Source organism: Punica granatum, chromosome 8 (genome assembly GCF_007655135.1).
Source record: "Punica granatum isolate Tunisia-2019 chromosome 8, ASM765513v2, whole genome shotgun sequence".
NCBI lineage: Eukaryota > Viridiplantae > Streptophyta > Magnoliopsida > Myrtales > Lythraceae > Punica > Punica granatum.
This window is the reverse complement of record NC_045134.1, coordinates 25,455,425-25,477,818: the sequence shown is the minus strand read 5'-3', so window position 1 is coordinate 25,477,818 and position 22,394 is coordinate 25,455,425. Positions and strand designations below refer to the sequence as shown.

Here is a 22,394-nt window from a genome sequence, read left to right as displayed (position 1 = left end):
CCCTTCACTTACTTTTATGTTTTCATCATTTTATCAAATTTTTTATTGGAGAAATTTCTAATTTTGGTCCTTAACCTTTTGTAGCTACTTCCTTATACTAATTCTTTTTTAGGTAATCTTTTTCTTAATATTACACGTTTTATTCTAATAATTATACTGTTAATTTTCCATAAAAATGCTCACAAAACATTTTAGAAATAATTTCTTAAAATTTTAAAATAAATTAAAATAAATTAAAATAATAAAACTAAAATCATGAACTTATTCGAGTTAATGAGAGGGAGAGAGCGTTTAGGTTGTAGGCAATCTTAGTAAGGGCAATTTGTGTTGAAACCATCAATACCCGCATTTGTAAGCAAAGACATGGAAAAATATAAAAAAAGTATAGGCAATTATGCCTTGGTAGTCACCAATCATGCTTGTGATGCAATGAATGATGTTGTAAAGCGATTGTGATTGCAAAGAGGAACATTAATAGATCTATAGGCCTATGGTGACCTCTCTTAGAACAGTGGTACTCGACGTCGTTCCCCACCATCGCCTCTCTCCTTCTCAAGTTATCATCCTTCGTTTAACGGTTAGCACCACCCGAGTTAAGGTTACTTATAACTCAAGCTTCGACTAGATTCATATAATTTACATCATTATTTTAATTTATTATTAACTTTTTTAATTCTAAAAGGTAATTGTTTTTGGTGGACTAAAAAGAATGAAAAATTAATTTTTATTTCAAGATATGTCATGTTGGTAAGAAGTTTAATATTGAGGCAATATTTGACGAACAAAAAAGATTTAGGACAAAAAGAATAGTAAACAAAGGTTGAGGACCAAAATTAATTTTTTTCTTAATAATTATATTGATAAAAGGACCTTAAAAAAACAATCAAAGGTATTGGACGAAATCGAACCAAGAAAAAGGAAAAGGATTAAAACAAAAAAGTATTGAAAGGTATATGATGTAAACAATAAAAAAAAATAGAAAAATTACTAAAATAGAAAAGTAATCAAATTTAGAGGATTAAATGTATAATTTTTTCTTTTAATATTATTATAAATGATTTATTTTCGTAATGAAAGAAGGTCAAGGTCCAATAAATGAATGGGAGAATGGAAACAAAAAGTATGAAAAATTCCGCCAACAAAAATCAAACGCATCTATGAATGTATTTCACTACATTATACCACAATTCTCTCTTCTTTCCCCTTTTCTTTTAATAGATTACATTTTGAGGAATTCTATCAAAATTCGAAGGGACATGGAAATAAGGTCATAGTCTTGGCATAATCAGATCCTATTATATAGAAGGAAGGTCAAATGCCCATGTAACAAGGTGAGAAGGCTCAGCGTGGAAGAGGAGCCTCGAGTAGGAGGCCGATTCGTCGAGACAATGTGCATCAACAATGCTGTGACCGAGCTCGCTACTATAACTTGACACTCTTGTTGAATTCGGGGCAATATGCCTCAAATCTCATAACGGGCCAAAATCCCCAAAGATTTCGAACAGGAGAATCAGGACACGGGGAGAGGAGGACAAGCACAAGAGAACACACAAACAGACCGTACCTCAGATTGGGGTCCTCCCAACAAGTTTTTAACTAGTCCATGTCACCCCCAAAGGAGTCTTGAATCAGTTTCCTTATCCCTGTACAGTCAAAAGACAAGACAAAGATCACAAGGTCGATTGTCAGCTGCATCGGGACGTCGGACCGCAACGATTGAACGGCTGGGGTTAACGCGTATCGAGCAGTTTTTGGTTGTCCTTGAGCTCGTCATTAAAGATCATCATAAGGAAAGCCAAAAACCCTGGAGATTGAATAGAGATTTTGTTGGGGAATGAGTTGGTCGTTATCTATGTTGGAATATTATATAGTACGGTTGAATCCTTCTCCACCAGATTTTCTGAACTCCAAACAAAACAGCACAAACAGACAACTGGGCAAGTGTCCTCCTAAGCCTGTCAGGATTTAGTCTGTACTCTTCGATCTAGCAATCAGACAATAATGTGATGATAGCAGTGATAGCAGACAAAAGTTTCAAAAGTGATTTGAAAATGAAAAGCGGGGTCGAATAGATAAGGCGGGAATTTCTACAATGCATTGCATGGACGGTTCATTGAGGCCTCTCAAATCATTAGCACACACTATGCGTTGATCCAATTGTCATTGAGGCATCATGAATGAGTCATGTAATGAAACATAGACTTCCTCGCGAAGATAAGACAATTGTCATGTAAGAGGGTCTCGCTTGCTTCTTTCTCTCTAATTCAATCAAGAATATGACAAGTGGGACGCGATGCAAATATAACAGAAAACACCGAACTATGAGGCACGCTATCCATACGTAGAGTCAGGGACCTCTGTTTTGCTATACAATCGGCAGACAAGTCCTAGAAATATCTTCCCGCTCAACAAGATATGTTTCACATGTGATGCCAATCCAACACCATACGGTGCGACCACGACCATATATATTGTGATTCGTGATACGATCTAAATTCGTAGGACTATCGATGACACTCGCTCACATGCTCCGTGTGTTGTAAGAGACGACCATCCATATGGGGACATGCAATGCTTGCCAAATAACGGGCGCGAAATGCGAATAAGGACAAGCATGTGGTTAAAATTTAAGACGAAGTCATTGGTATATGTCCTTCCGCATATGATAGACAGCTGAATGTATTGCCAAACACAGACACATACTTGACCAGGGTATGTATATAAGCAAACATATCCTTTCATGGGATGCAAACCAGCTGTGTTTAAGGAAGCTAGCAGACCACACAACAGCAGTTGGGGTCCACGTCTCGTTCTTCCTCTCTGTCGGAACGACTGAAAGGCGAAGAAGGGCAACGAGATGGGCAACAAAAGGAGCTCCTTTCAGTCCAATACGAGGGCCGAGAAGCGGACAGAGCTGCCATCTCATGCATTAGGGCTATGCTTATCATTAACACGAGAGATCGCAGAGGAGTGGGAGAGATCAGTGAAATTACGGAGACTCTAATAATGGGTTTAAGCATAACCTAAGTGCATGATGCGGGAGCGACTCCTTCTGCTTGCTTTGCCCGCCCATTGGACTGAAGGGAGCTCCTCCTAGCTATGTCCCGCTCTCTCTTGCGAATGGGATCTTCGGACGAGAAGGAATTATTAGCATACCGCTAACTTGTAAGATGGCTATCTCTCCTGTTTCCGAATAGAACTTTATATATCTTTTGCGAATAATTTTCGTTTTGCAGGGAAGAAGATGCTGATATGGGCCGTGAGTTGACGTGAACATTTTTGAAACTACATACTGCAACTTCTGCAGGAATCAACTAGCAGGACAGGAGAAATGCCTCCGAGATGCAGCTCGGTTTTCCGGTTTGCCGCTTAATTTGTTTCGGAAGCAAAGCTAGCTAGTGAGACTGACGGCTGGAAGAGATTAACTACGACACTGAACAAGTTATTTCTCTCCCTCTCTCTTTCTGATCTCCCTTCATATAATATATAGCTCACAAAAGCTAATTATAACGAGCTAAAAGTTAAAGGACATTTATAGATTAATCAGAGACATAACGTCGAAGAAACATCTTCAGAGGTTCTCTTCCTCTCCACAGACGCTCTCTTAGCCGTCGGGTTAAACCCAGCTCGAGACCGTCTCCTCCACCTCTGGCGCTCGCTCACTCGCCAGCTGTGGAAGGAAGCAGCAATTATATACGGAGGCGGAGCTTTTGACAGCGGGAGGGGCGGAGCCTATGGTAGTGGTGGCGGGAACTTTGGCGTCTCCGGTGGAGGTGGTGGCTGGCAGTGACAGCTTCTTGGGTGTTAGAGATGCATGGTGCAAATGAATATGATGGGGTCTGGGTTTGGTACGTAGTGGTGCTGGAGAAGGCAACAACTTCGGTGATGTGAGGCAGCTCCGCTCCCCGGAGGATTTCCGCAGGACAATTAATTCATCCGAATTAAGGGAATTTCCGGGACGATGTTGAGGATGGTGACCATGCCAAATTAAAATGGACCTAAACAATATATAAAAGCCGATCGAGATCCAGTTCGCCCGTGCTATATGGTAATTAACTCTTTATGTCAATGGCCTTCCAGATATATATCACCTCGGTCTCTTTCTCGAACTCTCCTTCCTTGAACTCTCCCTGGACTCTTATTCGTACAGGTTTTTGTTCTCCTGATTATGATCCTCTTTCTTAGATTCATTTCGGGTCTCGATAGAGAATAAAGCAGCTCATCGATCATAATGTCGTGACTATTAGCGCATGCAAACCTTATCATCTTCCCCATTTTTTTTTCTTCAGCGTTCCCTTGTCTGTAAAGACATCCCAGAATTTACCTATATACAATAATCAAAACTAGGTCAACGCGTCGAGAAGCGCCACGTAAGACGGCAAATGCTTCTACTTTCGTGACCCTTCATGTGACCCCAAATAGCAATGGGACAAATGATGTAATGTCGTGATGCCACATCGCTCCTTGAAACCGAAATGACCAGTGCCCATGGAATTAGGTTAAATGACTTCGATAATGAACCCGTGAAATTGCCATATTGAGTCCTATAAAATGGAAAATCATTCACGTTCGCTTAAGTTTATTAGTTAGCTCTCTTATATATATGCGCTCCACTGGGAAATTAATTTTAAACTCTGTAAATTCTGGACTCCATCTATTGCAAGACGGCCATCGCACTATTTTCCAATGATGATTCGGTGGACCACAAACTTCTCCCATTACTATTTCTCCGTGACAAAAAAAAAAAAGGTAGAATCCGACGTTGTCGAGGAAATTTCACGCACATGCTACTAGATGATGACCAAAAATAATTATTCATTAAATTTGGCATATTATTCATTATTACTCCTTTTTGTTGTATGAATAAAATAAAATATACTCATTGAGAGATTTTTCGAATAAGAAAAAATTAATATATTTTGGAAGTGAATTAAGTATTTAGATCGCGTAACGCATCAAGATAATAGATTGCATGCATAAAATACACTATACAATAAGAACAAAGGAAACTCATTCTATAGATGTTCTAACGAAAGAATTTATAATATTAATTATGTAAATTATTGACAATTCTAACCCGCGGATGCGCGGATTCATTCCACTAGTATTTATTAGTTGCTTCTACAAATTGAGTCGGTGTAAGCATTGTTCGCGGGCCTTTTTTCTGCATTTTTTTATAATAATATTGATTAATTTAATCACAAGGACTAATGGATCGATATAACTATTCCGTGGTCACAAGGACAGAACAGCACTTATGGGCCAGGCAACAACATCGTAATCAGATTATGGGCCAATTTAACCGCATTCTTATTGGATCTGCTCTCATGATATGGACCTACAGCTGCAGAGTTCAATATAGTCTCCAAAATTGTGAAGCACAAGCTTTTTGAATATTGCCTAGTGTGAGCCTAAACCTAAAACAGGAAATATGAAAATGAGAAAGGAGAAGTATGACGCTTATACACCACAATCCTTGATGGTTGCTGCAGCCATGGCTTCCACATTTGTCCCCCTCCACCACCTCCCCGACCACGTTGATCCCTTATAGCCACGAGAATCCAATATGACGCTGTCACTCACCTCTCTCAGCCCAATTTCCTGGTATACACTTGCAGACCCTTACAGCCATGAGAAATTGGCAAAACTTCTGTTTAATTCATCTCTTTATATATGCTCATAGTCGATGTCGCAACGAGCTTGCGGAAAAAAATGACAAATTTATGTTTCTTTTTCAATTTCTTTCAAGCTATTGAAGAATAATTTGATTTAGTCATTTTTGAGTTTATTTTCAGCTTGAACATTGATCTGTCGAAATCCTTTCACTGGCTCTATGTAAGTTAGTTACGGCTTGTAAACATGTTGTGCTCTCTGCTTGCCGGGTCCCGGGGCCGTAGCAATATTCAAGGGGAGGTATAGGTGAGACAAAGATGACTGAACTGTGGCCGAGGGAAGCTTCCGGAGGTGGAGGTGGAGGTGGAGGTGGAGATGGGATAGTGGTTTCTGCAACCGGGGAGCGTCCTTTTGCTTTTGATTTTATTTAACTAGGGGCAACGCCGCGCGATGTCACGATTGAAAAAGTTTATCATTATATTTTTGGTTCATGACAGTTGACTGTATAATAATTAATATAGAATATAATAAAATCTATCTAAATAAGTATTTAATTTAGACTCTTAGATACCGCGTGACGAGAGACTTCCATTCGTTTAATGAGAGCATGCCATATAAGCGTCTTGGGTGAATGATTGCTCCATGGTTGATTGTCTCTTCTATTCTCCTCATTGAATGCCTACATAAAATTTTATCAAATTTATTGAAAATCAAACAATCTTATTAAAATTTCCACGACCCATCTCTTTCTCTATATATTAGTTCGGCCTCCTGTAACTGGGGACGAACCCAAGATTTTGGTCAAGGGAGGCGAGCCCTTTAGGGGCTTTTTTTTTGGGGGGAGGGGGAATATAAATAATAAGTAATTTCACTAAAAATGGAAGAAAAATTTGTCATTTTTCATATAACGTCAAAATTTTAGGAGCCGACTGCCACCCTTAGCCCCTTCGGTTTGTCCTTACTTGCAACGGCAAAGCATGTTGTCATTCAAGTAATAATTTTTTTGGTGGCAGAAACACAATTTTTTTTATGACGATATTTTTAATTTAAGGAAAAGCATAAGCATAAACAAGTGAAATTTAATAAAATATAAATATATATAAATTATACGTATACACGGTTCTTTTGAGACGTAGATTCGTTTGGTAATGGAGTTAAAACTCCATTACTACTCTACTTCACTCCATTTTTTTTCCAAATTCAATAACATAATTATTACTATTTTGTCTTTTTCACCTATTTAATAGTAAATTCTCACATATTTTTTTAACCATTATCACAATCAATTTTTTAATAATAAATTCCCCCATTATAATCTAGTCTTTCATCAATTTAATAACATAATCATTATTTATTTTTATTTTTTTCTTCTATCCAATAATAAATTCTCATACATGCTTTTTCGTACAATCATTGCAATCCCATTGAAATATACACATCAATATTTGAATATAGTGGAGTTTAACTCCACTTCATTACCAAACACAAAATTTAAAATACTTTAAAGTAAACTAATAAGAGCATATACAAAATTTATACCTTTATAAATCCTCAACACTTTATGGATAATCTATTCATATTTTCATCATTAGCAAGATTACATATGGAGATATGCAAAGATTAAAATAATCAATATATATGATATTTGAAATAAATGTGATGCATGTGGGTTTTACCTCTCTTAGATAGATATTTATGAATTTGGGTATGCAATACAACTATTTAAAAATCTCTAAATACCATTTCTATAACATATGATATTGTGTTATTTGGTAAGTGTGATAGTACTATTATATATTTATAATTAATCATTTAAATAAAATATAACAGAAAAAAGTAAGGCCTATAATATAGTTTACCGTACTAATTTAAGCGCATTCTTAGTTTTCTCACATATTACTTGCTCTCCGTTGTTAGTAGCAATTTCATAAATATAATTTGACAAGTATCAACTGAAAAACTATGGATTGTATTTCTAAAATGTATTCACAAAATATTAATTAAAATCTATAAAAATAAAGGCCCACAACGTGCGGGTAAGAAGACTAGTTACCGTTTGCTCTTTTCTCCTGTCAGGATTTAATCCATTTGAATCTATGCCAATGTGCGATAGAACCTTCACCCTCCTTCGGAGGATTCAATAATCTGAAAACCCTGGAGCTTTCGTTTCTCTAGATTGCTAGATCCGTGCTTGAAAAGCTGATCTCAAGCTGCCCTCTCCAAGAGAAGATGAGATTGATGGGTCTGTCCGGCGTAGTTGGTCTCAAGATCGATGCACCCAAACTGTTTGAGCTCGAAGTTGAAGAGTATTTCCGAATTCGTTGTGTCCTGCTCTCTGTAAACCCTGTTTTTGAATTTCATAAGGATATCCAAAATGAGCAAGCTCAGAGGGACCAAACACTTATTAACGAGACATTTCTCGAGGGTCCTTGTCTGCTGCCTTATCCGAGGAGTCTCACTGTCAAAAAGGACACGCTTAAGGTAATATATAGTTGACATGAAACCAATTGAGTTAGTATCGTCTAATCCGGCACCATCGCATAATGCTCTTGGGGCTAGCTAGGTTCAGCAGTTAGAAAGGAGGAGGCTGGAGGCATGAATTGTTGGGCCGGTTTCTCTCCTATATGGAGAATGGTGAGTGCGGGTGTTGGAAGTAATCCCACATGGAAAAGTTGAGAGGAAATCCATAGGTTTATAAGAGATAATGGTCTAGTAACCCATTGGCTTAAGCTTTTGGGTTGCGGATGGGCCCAAGTCCAAAGTAGACCTGTGGATTTTTCCCAACAAGTGGTATCAGAGCCCAAGGTAATGATCCTGGGGAAGTGCACACGCTATGCGTGGAAACCCACACCACGCCAAGGCCCGAGTGTGGAACTCGTGGCTAGTGATGAGCCTAACAATTGGTATCCGAGTCCGGAAGTGGAAGCCCGGCTCGAAGTCCTCCATATAGTCGAGAAGGGGGGGAATTGTTGGGCCGGTTTCTCTCCTATATGGAGAATGGTGAGTGCGGGTGTTGGAAGTAATCCCACATGGAAAAGTTGAGAGGAAATCCATAGGTTTATAAGAGATAATGGTCTAGTAACCCATTGGCTTAAGCTTTTGGGTTGCGGATGGGCCCAAGTCCAAAGTAGACCTGTGGATTTTTCCTAACATGAATGACCTCCTCGATCGGCTAGGCTCTGTATAGGCTTTGTCTGATGCAGGTTTACAACCCCACTACTAGGCTTCATTGATCAGAAGCCTTAATTCACCCATGATGATACATGGACTTAATGAGGATCTTACTGTGCCGGAGTTAGCTCCAGAAAGATTAATTCCCTCCTCAACAGAACATATATACAGAAGTTATATGGTTATGGAATCCTTTATAATTTACCTGTCCTTTTGTTTGCTCCTCTCCTGGTATTGGTCCCTCAACGGAGCGCATGAGGAGTTTCGTCGTCGATACCTTACTTTGCAGAGCATCGATGTAGAAATAGATTTTGGCAGCACGAAGGGGCTTTCAACTGCTCTACGCCTTTTGAGAAGATTTCCAAATCATGAACAAGTGTGCTTTTCCGTAAGTTTATATGCCCTGCCCTGGAATTCAAGATACTGTTCCTGATGAAAGTGCTTAATTTGTTGCTGCTGGTTTTCAATAAGATTTTCCAGTTGGTTTTTGACACACATAATTATATGTATATATGCACTGCACATCACATGACGACCCATAATTATTTACTATATGAACTCTACACAGGCTCGACCTGGAGGACAAGAAACCGTGGATACAGCGGGCCATTTCTGGGACGGTGTTGGCAGCTGCAACTTCTGGGGAGGTTACTATCCATCATATTCACTATCACAGTTGAAGTTTGCATCATTTACTGGAATTCAGGGCACGATGCTAGAGATGGGATTCATCCCGTTCCCCCTTTCGAAATCCCATGTCCTACAGAGAGTGCAAATTGAGCGAGCCTCACCCAGAGCCAAAGTTGGGCATGTGGGTGATTACATTAACCTGGAATTTCCGCAACGTAGGATCCTTGCTAGTCCCTAAAGGGTCTGCTTTTTGGTATCCTTACTAGCCTCGATTCTTCTTTGTACTTCAATGGGAAATCATCACCAGCATCTTTCAGTGCGTACTCGCGACACTCATTGGACAGTATTAGCTAGCTAGTTTAATGTTTAACATGCTGTTACGACCATTTATTTCCATGGACATTAATGGTGTTAACTAACTCGGAGGATCTTTTTCCTTCGCTCGGGATGCAATGTGACAGTACCAGGTGGAAGATGTATATAGCAACCCTACTTTTTGATAATGTTTGGGCCTTTTTCTTTAGGCATGTACAATGTGTGACACCGATCTGCCTGAATTCTTGAGCTAGAGTTTCGAACTTTTCTCGGGTGCACCTGACGTATCCTCTGATAATATACCTCGTGCCTTCATGTAATGTTTTTGGTCATTGTTTTTATGGTCAAACAAATTGATACTTATCTGGTTATAATCAACCAATAGATGAATCGGTAATGATATTAACTATTGTAATTAGTGATATGTTGAAGTAACATTCAGCATTACTCAATCGATCAAAAGGGCTGACTACAAAATTTCCCTCCAATACCGAATCACTTACAGCCAGAGCCAGAGGCATTAGGGGACCATACGTAAGGGGGACCGAACGTGCATAAGACGAATCAATTTCTTGCTTGACAAGACAATCCAATCAATTCGAGCTAAATTCTTTCTTGTGCCAAAACCAAAAGTAACTTCACCGATATACAATTTTCCGTTACCTCTTCAACAATTTGTACAGGTTAAGAGACCGAAACAAAACGAACCAACCCACAAACGCTAGTGGACTAAAAGTTAAAGAACATATAAATCAGAGACAGGAGCAGAGCCAATGTATTGGCAGGGGGCAATTACCCCTAAACTTTGAATTTTTTAAAATTTAACTCCAAAAATATGTTTATTTATAAATTTTTTTAAGTAAAATTAATATTTTACCCTCTAAAAAATAATATTTATGTACTATTTATATCAAGTAATATTTTTGTCCCATGAATGAAAATCCTTATTCCGTCCATGATTGGAGACATGACTTGGTCTCGAAAAAAATATTTTACATAAAAAAAAGAAAGTGAGAAGATACATATATAAAACCAAAAAAAGGAGGATTAAGGTTGTTGTCAACACATGTCCATCGAGCCGCCGCAAAGTAATTGGATGAGGGGGCTCGACTCACTCCCAATCGTCACAAACCCACTCGCAGCTGACATTTTTCGGCTTCGGAACCATCGCCAGATGTTCTCTTCCCCTCCGAACACGCTCTCTTAGCCGTCCGATCAAACCCGAGGGTCAGCTCGAGCTCCAGCTCGAGACCGTCCTCCATTGCTGGCGCTCGCTCATCAAGCTGTGACGTGGAGGCCTCCTCGGTCTCCGCCGATACTGCGTCGCTCTCGGAGCACCGGATGGGACCCTGGCTCAGTTCAGATTCACGGCTCACAGATTCGGCTTGTGCCAGCTTGGTGGCGGGACGGCGCTTGAACCCTCCCCGGGACCTGACCCTGTGGAGGCGGATGGAGGAGCCCTTGTTAGGCTTGGACACGTGGCGGATGTCGCAAGCCTGGAGAGGCGGACCCGAACCTGCGAGGGCCGAGTCGTCGGGGATCCTGGTGATGGGAACACCATTGAGGACGGATTCCACGGCGTCCTGGCAGAGCTGCCAGCTGCCGGTCCATAGCAGCCCGGTCGAGCCGTAAATCGGGTTAATTATCCGCCCGCAAGCTTCATATAGCAGAGATTTAAAGACATCTGTCACAAAATAATCGCACAAACTTAGGTCTTGATCAAAATAAACCGACATAAAAAACAAGTGGTGGAATATTCAAATATACATGTATATACCATGGCGGAGGGGATCGGGGCCGGCATTGAGGAGGTTGATGAGGCCGGCACGGCCGTAGAACTTGGCCAGGAAGATGGTGGCGTTGGCCTGAGACTGGGAGGTCTTGATCCAGCGGAGGCAGGGCCTGATGGGGCAGCCGTCGCCGCAGCCCTTCCGGAGGACCCGGCATCCATTGCAGCTCATCCGCATCGCGGTATATCTTTGCTACTAATTTATCTTTATCATGATCTCTTAAGCGTGGCAGCTCCGAAATCCGATCGCGGAGAAGGCAGTGTGTGGGAGAATTATATTATGAATGCAACTGAAATGTAAAGAGCACGGGACATATATAGATATATGCATATATATATATATATATATGTGTGCGCGCGCGCGCAGGCATGAGAGTGATGAGCGGGAAAGGACGTGGGTTTGGATATTGTCAGGGGCGCAGTGGTTTTGTGGGGTTTTTTCTTCGTTTTCTTCAGGGTATGTTTATTCTTCGCCTACTGGATGAGATTCATCTGAGTCTAGTGTGGATTGGTTCTAGATGTTTTCAATAAATTTCCGACTCCTATATATATTAGAAGTAAAAAATTTACTCGATTAAAATATAATTTATCGTTGATTCGTATTCTCGTGATTATAATTAATGAAACGGTTCCGAGGAAATAGTGAGTAAAGCAGACTGAGTTGTCAGCTGGTCTTGCGGGGGGACGTATCTGGCTTTGTCTCGCAGCCTCGAGGGAAGCTGAATAATTAAAATTCCCTTTCTGCCCCTACCAAACCCTTTTCTTGATGACACGATCCATCCCATTTCTTGTGGCATTGGTACAATTATGAATTAATCTAGAAGATCATTGCATGACGACGGTTCTCGCTATCCATTTACGTATGTCGCAATCTTGCCCCTCTTACTATAGCATACGAAACTCTGTAATTCATTTATATTCTATGCTGCAAATACAAACAAAATTCAATGTAAGTTGTTATGCTCTATGTGATGATGATTCAAGTGAAGTAGAATAAAAGGGAGGGGAGGGAAAAACTCGTATGAAAATTTGACAAAATTCTATACGAAGTTCACCTCTCCTCTCCTCCCATTTTGTGCTTTTTCATGAATTTGAACAAGACATTAATGAGATTATTATCAAAGTTTTTACTCTGCATTTCTGCACACTATATCAATTTACTGTGCGTGTGATAGTTGAGGGTTCGTAACTTCATTTGCTTCATGGATTATTCCTTTTTTAAACCCTCATTGTTGCTAGTGTCTTCTTATTTATGATTTTTTTTAAAACAAATCATGGCTGGAATTTATTATATGCCATCTAACGGTATGGTTGAGCGCCTTTGTTGCCAATTAATGGATCTCGGCCGCATGAATGAAAAATAAAACTATTTGTCGTAGTCTTACCCATTTGCTATATGAAATGTTAAATTAATATATATATATATATATATATATATATATCTATATACTTTTAGTTACTTGGTATTGCAAATTTGATAGCGAGGCTGAACGTAGTTAATTAAGGCAGATCTCAATAAAATTGTTTTGAGATCAAAACTTATATATATCTAAAACTGGGAAATTCTACTGTTTAGCCATTGAACCTCCAGTCAGCTGCGACAATTTTTCGTAATTCAAGAGTAATGTCTTGCGCTTCAAATACAACATTTCGTACTGAAAATTTCTATTGCTCAAAACATGATTCTTCTAATGTAAAAATTTTCGCACTCTTAGAACAATATCCTGTACGAGAAAATTTTCTCAAATACAGAAATTCATCTTGGAATACAAAAAGTTTTTGCGCAAGGGAAAAAATTCATATAATAAAAATATTTAGTACGAAACGTCCTTTTTTAAGTGCGAAAATTTTTTGAACGACACAAGACTTAATAACTGAACCGTCCAATTTTCCATTATTACTTTAATTGTGTGTGTGTGTGTGAGCGAGGTTCATAGAGTTCTCATTGTTTAATGTATTATCCCGCGTAAGTAGGAAGCAAAGGGATAGTCACAATCCCTCTTCTTGCCAAATCAAATCCAAGGTATCGAGAGAGATACCTATCATCATTGTTTGATTGGGAGGCTGGGCGAGGTCAAAATTGTCTTTTGGACTTTGTACCAGGAGCTGTCAGAAGAGTCTGAGTTGGAAGAGGCTGACTTGGAGAAAGCAGCATGCGTCTGACACGTGTAGAGACGTGCGTTGCCTGGCTGTTGACCAGTCGCCGCATAGTCACATCATTATGCCATCCCCACCTCCAATTCTACGCGCCCATGCACCTTCATGGATCCAGACTTTGTTTGATTCTTAAGTAAAAAAATTTTCATCTAATCAACTCAATTTTATTCTTTACGATTATTATTATTTTATCTTTTTTTATTTAATAATAATTTTTTATAATTTTTAATTATTTTTATTATCAATTTTGTTATTAATAAATTTTGCATATATTTTCACGTCTATATATATATATATATATATATATATTCATATTAATCTATATATTTGTCAACACTATCATTATACAAAATCAAGTTAAGTTGAATCATAATCCAACTCAAAAACCGAACGCGAGCTTTTGATCCTCATATTGCATATTTGATCAATTTTCAGTTATACATTAATTAAATTAAATATTTACTAAAATTTAATTTTTTATTATTAGAAAATTTCACGTATTAGTTCCGTGAAATAAAAATCCAAATTGCTAACAAGCGGCATGTATAGTCCTACCACGAGATTCATACATGTCATCTATTGACCGACATGTTAGAGCAAATACTGCTGCACTACACACTCTTTGTGAGAATTTTATTACTATAGTTATCTAATTAGTTTGTAACAGTTCAATAATATATTAATAAGCCTTTCTATGTTGGTTTATAATAAATTTTGTTGCCAAGAAGGACGAAGTGGAATGTGATTAAGTACAAGAAAATGTTAAAGGGGTTGTCATATACTTTCTATTTCTATGTATTAATATAATTATATATTATTTCGCTCACATAATAATTATATAAACGGAGAGAAAAAAATAAGAGGAGGAGGAAGATATAAATAAAAGAAGGAAGAAGAGAGGATGGGGAGCGTGAGGGAAGTTAGCGCGTGGGATAAGAATCAGAAGGCATATGTTTGGGAAGATAACGATATCCAAAGTGAGCTCTTTCCGTTGATGTAACTTTTCTAATTTAGTTTAGTAAAACATGCCTGGTTCCTGGTTTTGTGGAATCCGTACGCTGGTTTGGTCCCTTTGGTCAAAAACCAGGACACAGAAGGTGGGGGAAGAGAGAGAGAGAGAGAGAGAGAGAGAGAGAGAGAGAGATTTCGATTCATTTCACTGTGGGCGCTGTCTGGACTCGGCGGCCTCCGGTTTTCCATCTACACCCCCCCCCCCCCCCCCCCCCCCAAAATCCATGGAGCTGACGTATCCGTATCCGTACCATTCGAGCTTTCTCCCAAAGTAGTCTTATTTTCAAAACTTATACCTAAACTAATTTATTTTGGGTTCAATTTTAAAATTTAATTGAGTTGAGTTTTAGTTTTAATTGGTTTGTAATGATTGTATTATTGAATTATGAGAAAAATTATGAAAAAAATAATGATTGTGTTGTTAAATTTGAAAAAGTAATGAATAGTTGAGAAATTTAATATTAAAAATTAAATTGAATTATTAAAAAAATTGAAGAAAAATGAAAAAGTAATAATTGTGTTGTTGAATTGAAGATAAGTGGAATAGAGTTACAAAAATTTGTGAAACCAAACGGGCTAAATTTTGAAAATAATTCCCTATCTAAACTTCTTTTTGAGTAGTTTAACTCCTAAATTTTAGACTCTTTTAAAAATGCCCTCGGCGACACTTCTATATCCTATTTTGAATTCGATCGAACAATCGGTATTATAGCCACTGGACCTCCACCTTCGATAGCCCACCCAACTGTTAACCGATCTCGGCATCGAGGTCAAAGATTTCACCTTCATATGAGTTGGGAGTCAGTGAGTAACCCCGGGGCCTGCAAGCTCTAGGTGACCTAGCCCTGAGGGCTTTGTGACCGGATCAACCTAGAATGAGTCACCCTATGCTCGTGCAAGTCTTACCGAAGTCTAGGTTACCCTAGGCACGCGTGAGGGCTTGATACACTTTATAATGGGAGCCCTCAAACTCGAAGAAGGCTCAACCTACCTCAAAATTTGGTCATTTCGAGATCACAAGATTCGTGATTTCAAGCGTGGCTTGGCCTCATTAATTAGTTCCTGCTCCTTAGTTTTCGATGCTTGAATATCACCAGTTGGGTGAGATTGATCAGCTACCGTGTGGAGACGAGTCTGGAACGGTGCTCCACATGAGAAAATACTTGCATAGAATACAATGATGCAAACAACCGAAGGTGGGGTGAGGAATTTTATTTTATTTTTTTGTTGGGGGGGGGGGGGGGGTGGTGGGCTTTGAGGGTGGTTATAATATATATAAAAATAAATAAATAATATTATATATATATGTAAAACATAATCCCTCAACTAGACTTTTAGGTGTGAAACTCGTTTAAATTCAATCCCTATCTCTTAAACTCATTTCAAAACACCCTAAAAAAATACTTATATCTCCCATTTTGAATTAACTATATAAAGTACAAATTATGAAAAAATAATAACCACTGGGTAGATTAATTGGTTTTTTCAAAAAAAATAAAAATAAAGCATAGATAAAAATGAATGAGTTTGGCTATGTTGGATGCGATTCTTAGAATTAACCATAAATGAAAACTAATTTGATGAATTTTTGGGTTTTGTTATTTAATTTTTCAATTTCTTTTAATTATTTTAATAATTGTGGTGATTCTTATTTTAGTATCTTATGATTAAAACGGTTCAATTCGGTGAATAGCAATTTAATAAGTCACTAATTGAACCAATTCTTTGATTGAAAAAATTGAATTGCAGTAGCTAGAACCCTCTCAAGGGATTCTTTTTATTTTAGTCACTCAATTCGGTTGGATGGTTCAATACATGTTATTGGTTTTTCTTCCCACTCATACCATCATTCCACCTCATTAATTTTTATCTATTCTTTAATTTTTTTTTGAAAAAACCAATTAATCTAGCCAGTGGTTATTATTTTTTCTTAATTTGTACTTTATATAATTAATTCAAAATGGGAAATATGAGTATTTTTTTTAGGGTGTTTTGAAATGAGTTTAAGAGATAGGGATTGAATTGAAATGAGTTTAAGAGATATATATATATATATATATATATATATAAAGAGGTATCACAGTTTGGTTGGTTGCACTCCGCATCAAAGTGTTTTGCCAACTAATATTTCCTTATATATATATATATATACATATATACCCAAATCAGAGTCTCTAGTGTCTAGATCCAAAGGGTTTTCCTGCACATATCGAAATAATCGAGTTTCAGATAGCATAACGTTTTCGAGTTGTGAAAAGGTAACACTACCAAACTTCTACACTCGAAAACGTTATTCAAAGACAATGTCACCAATGAAGACTTGAAGTTCGGTATATATATATGTGCTTAATTTGGTATATATATGCATGCGGTATCGATCCGAGTATTCACCGAACTTCTTCCTTCCTTTGATCTCTTGCATATGTAATTTGGGACAACAGTCCTAGCCTTCTTTCTTGCTATAAAAGGGAATAACTAAATGCAAAGACAATATCACCATCGAAGAACCCGTAGCGAAGTAACACCACACGAACTCAAAGTTGTCGTAGCTGGGTCGATGGGCTGTTGCAAAACATATGAATGTCTATCGGTCGGATCATGGGACAATTAGCTAACGCACGTGTCGACGGTTGATTACGTTTGAAGTTCCAGTAGGAGCTCGAGAAGTGACTGAGACTCAAACCTCTACAATATTACCCCTCTCTCTCTCACTATCTCAGTGCTCTTCATTGCATGGAAATCTCGGACTCACACATAGCCACATCTACGAAAACCGGCTCGGGATTAACATGGAAATGAAATCTTCATGGCCTTTTTGAGATCCATGTCGATGGTGGACTTCTGCTTTCGCAACTCCAAGGCATCCTCACAACTCCACCAGGATCTCCTTTATATACATTTCCACCTTGCCGCGACGCGACGCCGCTCCTAAACCATATCACGCAATGGATGAGGTATAAGCAATGTTGTGGGCTGAATGGATGAGGCCTAATCAACATCTAATCATGCGATGACCATAGTCCAAACATGGTCACTGCCTGTGACGAAATGAGTGGATATTCAAATAACTTATATAGGGATATTCTATGAGAACGTCTATCTATTATATTACAACAGCATCCCAAACCCAATAGACGTAGCATAATCAAATTATCTCTGTTGTAAATACAATTACAAGGAAAAAAAAAAGTTCGGTTTTGTGATATCACTTTTCACTTGAAACAGAAATTTATACTCATTTATTTTCCTATTTTCAAGTATGATGCATCTATTCCCTTCTAAGTTTATGGGCTCGTTTGTAAACTGGATAAGAATACAAGCAGTCGTATCGATATATTATAGACAGTCGGAAAGCTCATTGAAACCTATATCTTGGCCGAACTCTTTGGCGATATATTTCAACTCGGGGTTAGAACTTGAAACAATATCCTAGTAGTGGGTATAAAGCAAAAACATGGACACCACCATGATGATCCGATCCATGAATGTGTGCTTTTTCTTGCCGAATGATCCGTGAATGTGTAAAAAGAGGGCACGCGGGACTATCGAAGCTAATAATGAGCAGTACTTTTATACGTACAAACATCACATTGGACACTGCCATCATCATCGTCATCAACTTCTGCTAACAGCAAGTCAATAAACGAGGAAAGCTGACATCCATGATCCATCCCACAGCTCAGCACAGAACAGACCTCTCAACCAACCAGGCCCCCTCCTTCTCTCCATCCTTGGCTTTTAATTCAATTCAATCCTCATTAAATTCAACTCCCGCATTACTTGTCCCTCTCCTCGTTGGCACGTCCTGTTCCCATACCTTCCCTGTCCAACTTTCGAGCCCGAGTCAGACCCATTATACAGATCCGAACAGGGTATAAGATCGACGACTCCGAACCGGACTCATTTGCTGCGCATAAGATCCGAACGGGGTATTGATCGGCATAGTCAGATTGGCCGTTGCTTCCACCGGAGGCAGCTGGGGAATCCAGTTACTTTCAAGAACCCCCATCTACCACGAGAGTCAGGACCATCTTTTCATCTGTCCATGTACCCAGAAAAAAGGCATGATGGTACCATTAACCTTCCCCTCGTGTCAATCCTTCCTTCGGGCAGATCCGATTCGATTCGCGATGGGGAACCTGACCATGTCTTTTTCAAGAATGGTTGATACACACGAAACCGGTTGCAGTCACTTCCGTGGCCTAAATTTAAAAGAGAACAAAGAATTCACACTGGTGGTCACACTGAGGTCAGGTCACCACCGAAAGTCGGTGTTTTATCTAACCCAATGATTCGATCAACGCGGGTTCAATCAGAGCAGGTTTTTCGTAAAATTTCGGGTACCCAATTCTCCCATGTGCTGCTATGCTGAGAGCATCAAAAATTCAAAGTTACCACTACGACATAATTTTTCCAAGACGCGCAAAAAACCCTATAATTTAACCATCAAACTTCCTCCAGATTACAGTTGCAAGTGGGGACGATCAATAAGATCTCAATAAGAACAGATTCTTCTTTACACAAAGCATCTCAGTACTTCTCTCTCAGGACCAGCCCTAAACAATGAAAAATCCCTAACAGGAGAGAGAGAGAAGACAAAAGGACTTCTTCTTCTTGCCGTTCCCTTCTCACACTCTCCCCTTTTATTCTGCAAAAAATTTGCTTCCCATCCCTCATCACCTCATAATTTACATGTACACATTCCTTTGAGGATAATAAGACATGACTCCCAGACAAAAAAAAAAAAAAAAAGCCTTCCCCAAGAACATCCCTTCCTATATATACACATGTAGTAGTAGTAGCAGTAAACAGTAACATACTAGAGAAGATTAATGGATAACCTTCTCAAAGATTTCGATTTTGATTAGCACCCTCTGACCCATCTTCCATGTCAAAAATTTTCGCAGCACCTCCTCTTCCTTTCTCCAATTGGGTTAGTGATATCGGTTCAGTCCGATTAAGCCCAGGCGGAGATGCTGCAGTTCCCGCGGTCCCGGCCCAGGCAATCGAACCCCTCAATTCTCACAGCAGCGGGCTTGTGCCCAAACTGCATCCGGGCAGGCCCGGTGCCCTTGCAAGCGGAGGAGGACAAGGGAGTAGGCGAGGCTGGGGAAAATGGCAGGATTGTCTCGGTGCCGAACCTGGCGTCTTGGACCACCGGGTTCTGTGCTCGGACTGGCGGAGATCCGCAGAAGAACGGAGGCGAAGAAGCCACCTGGGTGGAAGATCTCTCGCCTCCATAGCCCCCCTGCACAACACGGAAAGAAGCTATTAGTCAGATGCTGCAGAACCGATTCGACAGACGAGCTGAACACCATCAACAGAGCAAAAGTTTCAATTTTTGTTGATATTCCAACATAGCAACAACGTTAAAAGCTTGTTACTGAGAGAGAGAGAGAGAGAGGGTTGACCTTAGAGAGGATCATATCAAGAAGCTCAGACCCAGCTCCTGAATCCCCCACCATAGCATGGTGACTGTTTTGTCAGAGAAAACATGAAAACAGAAATCACAAATTGCAAATGAAATTACATAACAATCCAAGCAGATGTAAATATAAGGAAGAAAATATTCTTACTTGACATGGCATCTCAAGGGTCTGATGGGCTCAGCCATGGAGGGGCTCAAGAGGCCAAAGCGGCGCGGTTTCGGGCACACCACAGCCTCCATCCTCATCTCCTCGCAGCCTCCCATGGCGTTCTGCTGGTACTCTCGTCGGCTCATCTTGACGATGATTAACTCTTCAACCGACCAAACAGTAACGCCTGCAAAAAATTTAACACAACCCAGTCAAAGCCTGGATCACTGCAACCTCAAGGTTCACGAAGGAATGGGATATTTCCAGCGGAAAATAGAGAAAAAGAGTCATTTTTGCCCCCATTTTCGCCGGATTTTCATTAGGAAATTTAGCTGGAAACCGAAGAAATTCTCCCAACCCAGAACCCAAAATTTTTACCCTTGCGCGTAGCTTTCTCAAGAACCCACGGAAAAATACAGTTACAAGAAGACCCAGAAGGAAAAATTCGAGCTTTGACCTGAAGACATCAACCAATCGGCATAAAAGCTACGAAAACGGGGAGAGATACCTGGGCTTGCCTCGAAAGCTCCTCCTGGTTGAGGAGGAGAATTAGGAGGAAGAGGATCAGAGAGAGAAGGGAGGAGTCAAAGAGAGATTTTTCAGAAGAGGAGGAGAGAGATTCAAAGATGGGTCGATTGAAGGGAAAGACGCGGACAGATGAACGGTAGATTAGATAGAAGAGAGGAAATTGAGATGGAATTGCGTCATTGGAGGCTTTGCTTTTTCAATCGAACAGATGCCACTGGAAAAAACAGAGGAGAATGCGACAGAGAGAGAGAGAGGGGGGATGGCTTGTCGGGTCGGATCCTCAGCTGTCGGGTCAGATTAGCCAGCTGTCGACCGTCGGATCAGATTTTTCCTCGTGGTTCACGCGGAACGGAGGGAATCTCAGCCTTTGATTGTTTTATTATTGCTCCCGACCAGAATTTCCGCCTTTTTATTATTCTCATCCGAAAAAAATAAATAATAATGATCACGGGATTTTATGCAGCAAATTAGAAGATCTAATTTTATTTCGTAACACGAAAATCAGAGTTTGATGCAGTTGCATTATTCACCGATCTGAAATTATGAGATCTTCAAATTCGATTCTCGTCGATAAAACATACGTTCTTATCTATTTAATTTTTACTATTTTCATACTAAAGTATAAGCTTCTTCCATAATAAAAAAGAAAAAGAGATTCACATCATACACATTGTGATAATGACGCAATTTAATGGCTGAAATCATGTTGTGATGTTATGAAATTTAAGAAAATAAAATAATAGGAATCATGATCGAAGTCATCATGTGATTCTGATCCACACGATGCGGGCATGTGCCCTTTGTGTGGCTTCGTACATTATTCCCACCTCTATATTTTCCAGAATTTTTTATTTGATGAATTATAATTCAAGAATATATATTTCCAACAAGCAGCCTTAAAAAACTCTCATCTTCTTGAATAATTATTTATTGATGAGATTTTTTCTTTTCACAAATTCATAACAATTGATTTTCCGTGCCGTACCTCCCAATGACTAGCCATAAAGAACGATTGAAATTGTTATGTGTTTATATCTCTTGGCATTTACAAAGAATTCTGACACGAGAAATTTTAACGATTTAATTTATGTATGTTCGTAAATATTTTCCTTAAAAAATATCATATTTCATCCGTTTTCACTCAAACTTTGTTAAAATAAGCTCAATATCATCAAATTTGTCGGATATTTTAGCACCTCTGTCTGATTAGATTCGCAGTTATCTCATTTCCTACTATAATCAGTAACTTAAAATATCCAAGTCTATCTAGATAGTAATACTCACGCTTTTCCATTTTACCCAAAAAGAAAAAGAAATACCCACACTAATAATCCTAATAATTAGTTAGTTGCCATTTTTCACCGGAAACAAAATTTATGATAAGGAATAAATTATATATTACTCGCTTTAAACTCCTTGATATATTCGCCCAAAAAATTGTCTTATTGTACAGAGATATGAGAGAGAAATGTTAATCAAGTATCATAGCGATAGGCTAAAGAACAAGATCTATTGTTGTTCTCGAATGTAACTACGTTATTAGTATCACGTAACTTTTGGCATGTTCGTGTATATATTATGTACAAGATGAACAAGACACGAGA

At 39.0% G+C, this 22,394-nt stretch overlaps 2 protein-coding genes across 2 annotated transcripts; both read right to left on the bottom strand.

Annotated features, from left to right (window-relative positions):
- Positions 1-10,362: 10,362 nt before the first annotated feature.
- Positions 10,363-12,016, bottom strand: LOC116187029 (LOB domain-containing protein 41-like). Its single transcript, XM_031515608.1, has 2 exons — positions 11,507-12,016; positions 10,363-11,413 (listed from the first exon to the last, which is right to left on the bottom strand). Exons 1-2 carry the CDS (start codon positions 11,694-11,696, stop codon positions 10,854-10,856), a joined length of 750 nt encoding a protein of 249 aa, XP_031371468.1. The 5' UTR covers positions 11,697-12,016; the 3' UTR covers positions 10,363-10,853.
- A 7,078-nt stretch (positions 12,017-19,094) lies between these two features.
- On the bottom strand, positions 19,095-20,975 carry LOC116189290. Its single transcript, XM_031518888.1, has 4 exons — positions 20,771-20,975; positions 20,263-20,449; positions 20,098-20,161; positions 19,095-19,934 (listed from the first exon to the last, which is right to left on the bottom strand). Exons 2-4 carry the CDS (start codon positions 20,406-20,408, stop codon positions 19,644-19,646), a joined length of 501 nt encoding a protein of 166 aa, XP_031374748.1. The 5' UTR covers positions 20,409-20,449; positions 20,771-20,975; the 3' UTR covers positions 19,095-19,643.
- Between the last annotated feature and the right edge of the window lie 1,419 nt (positions 20,976-22,394).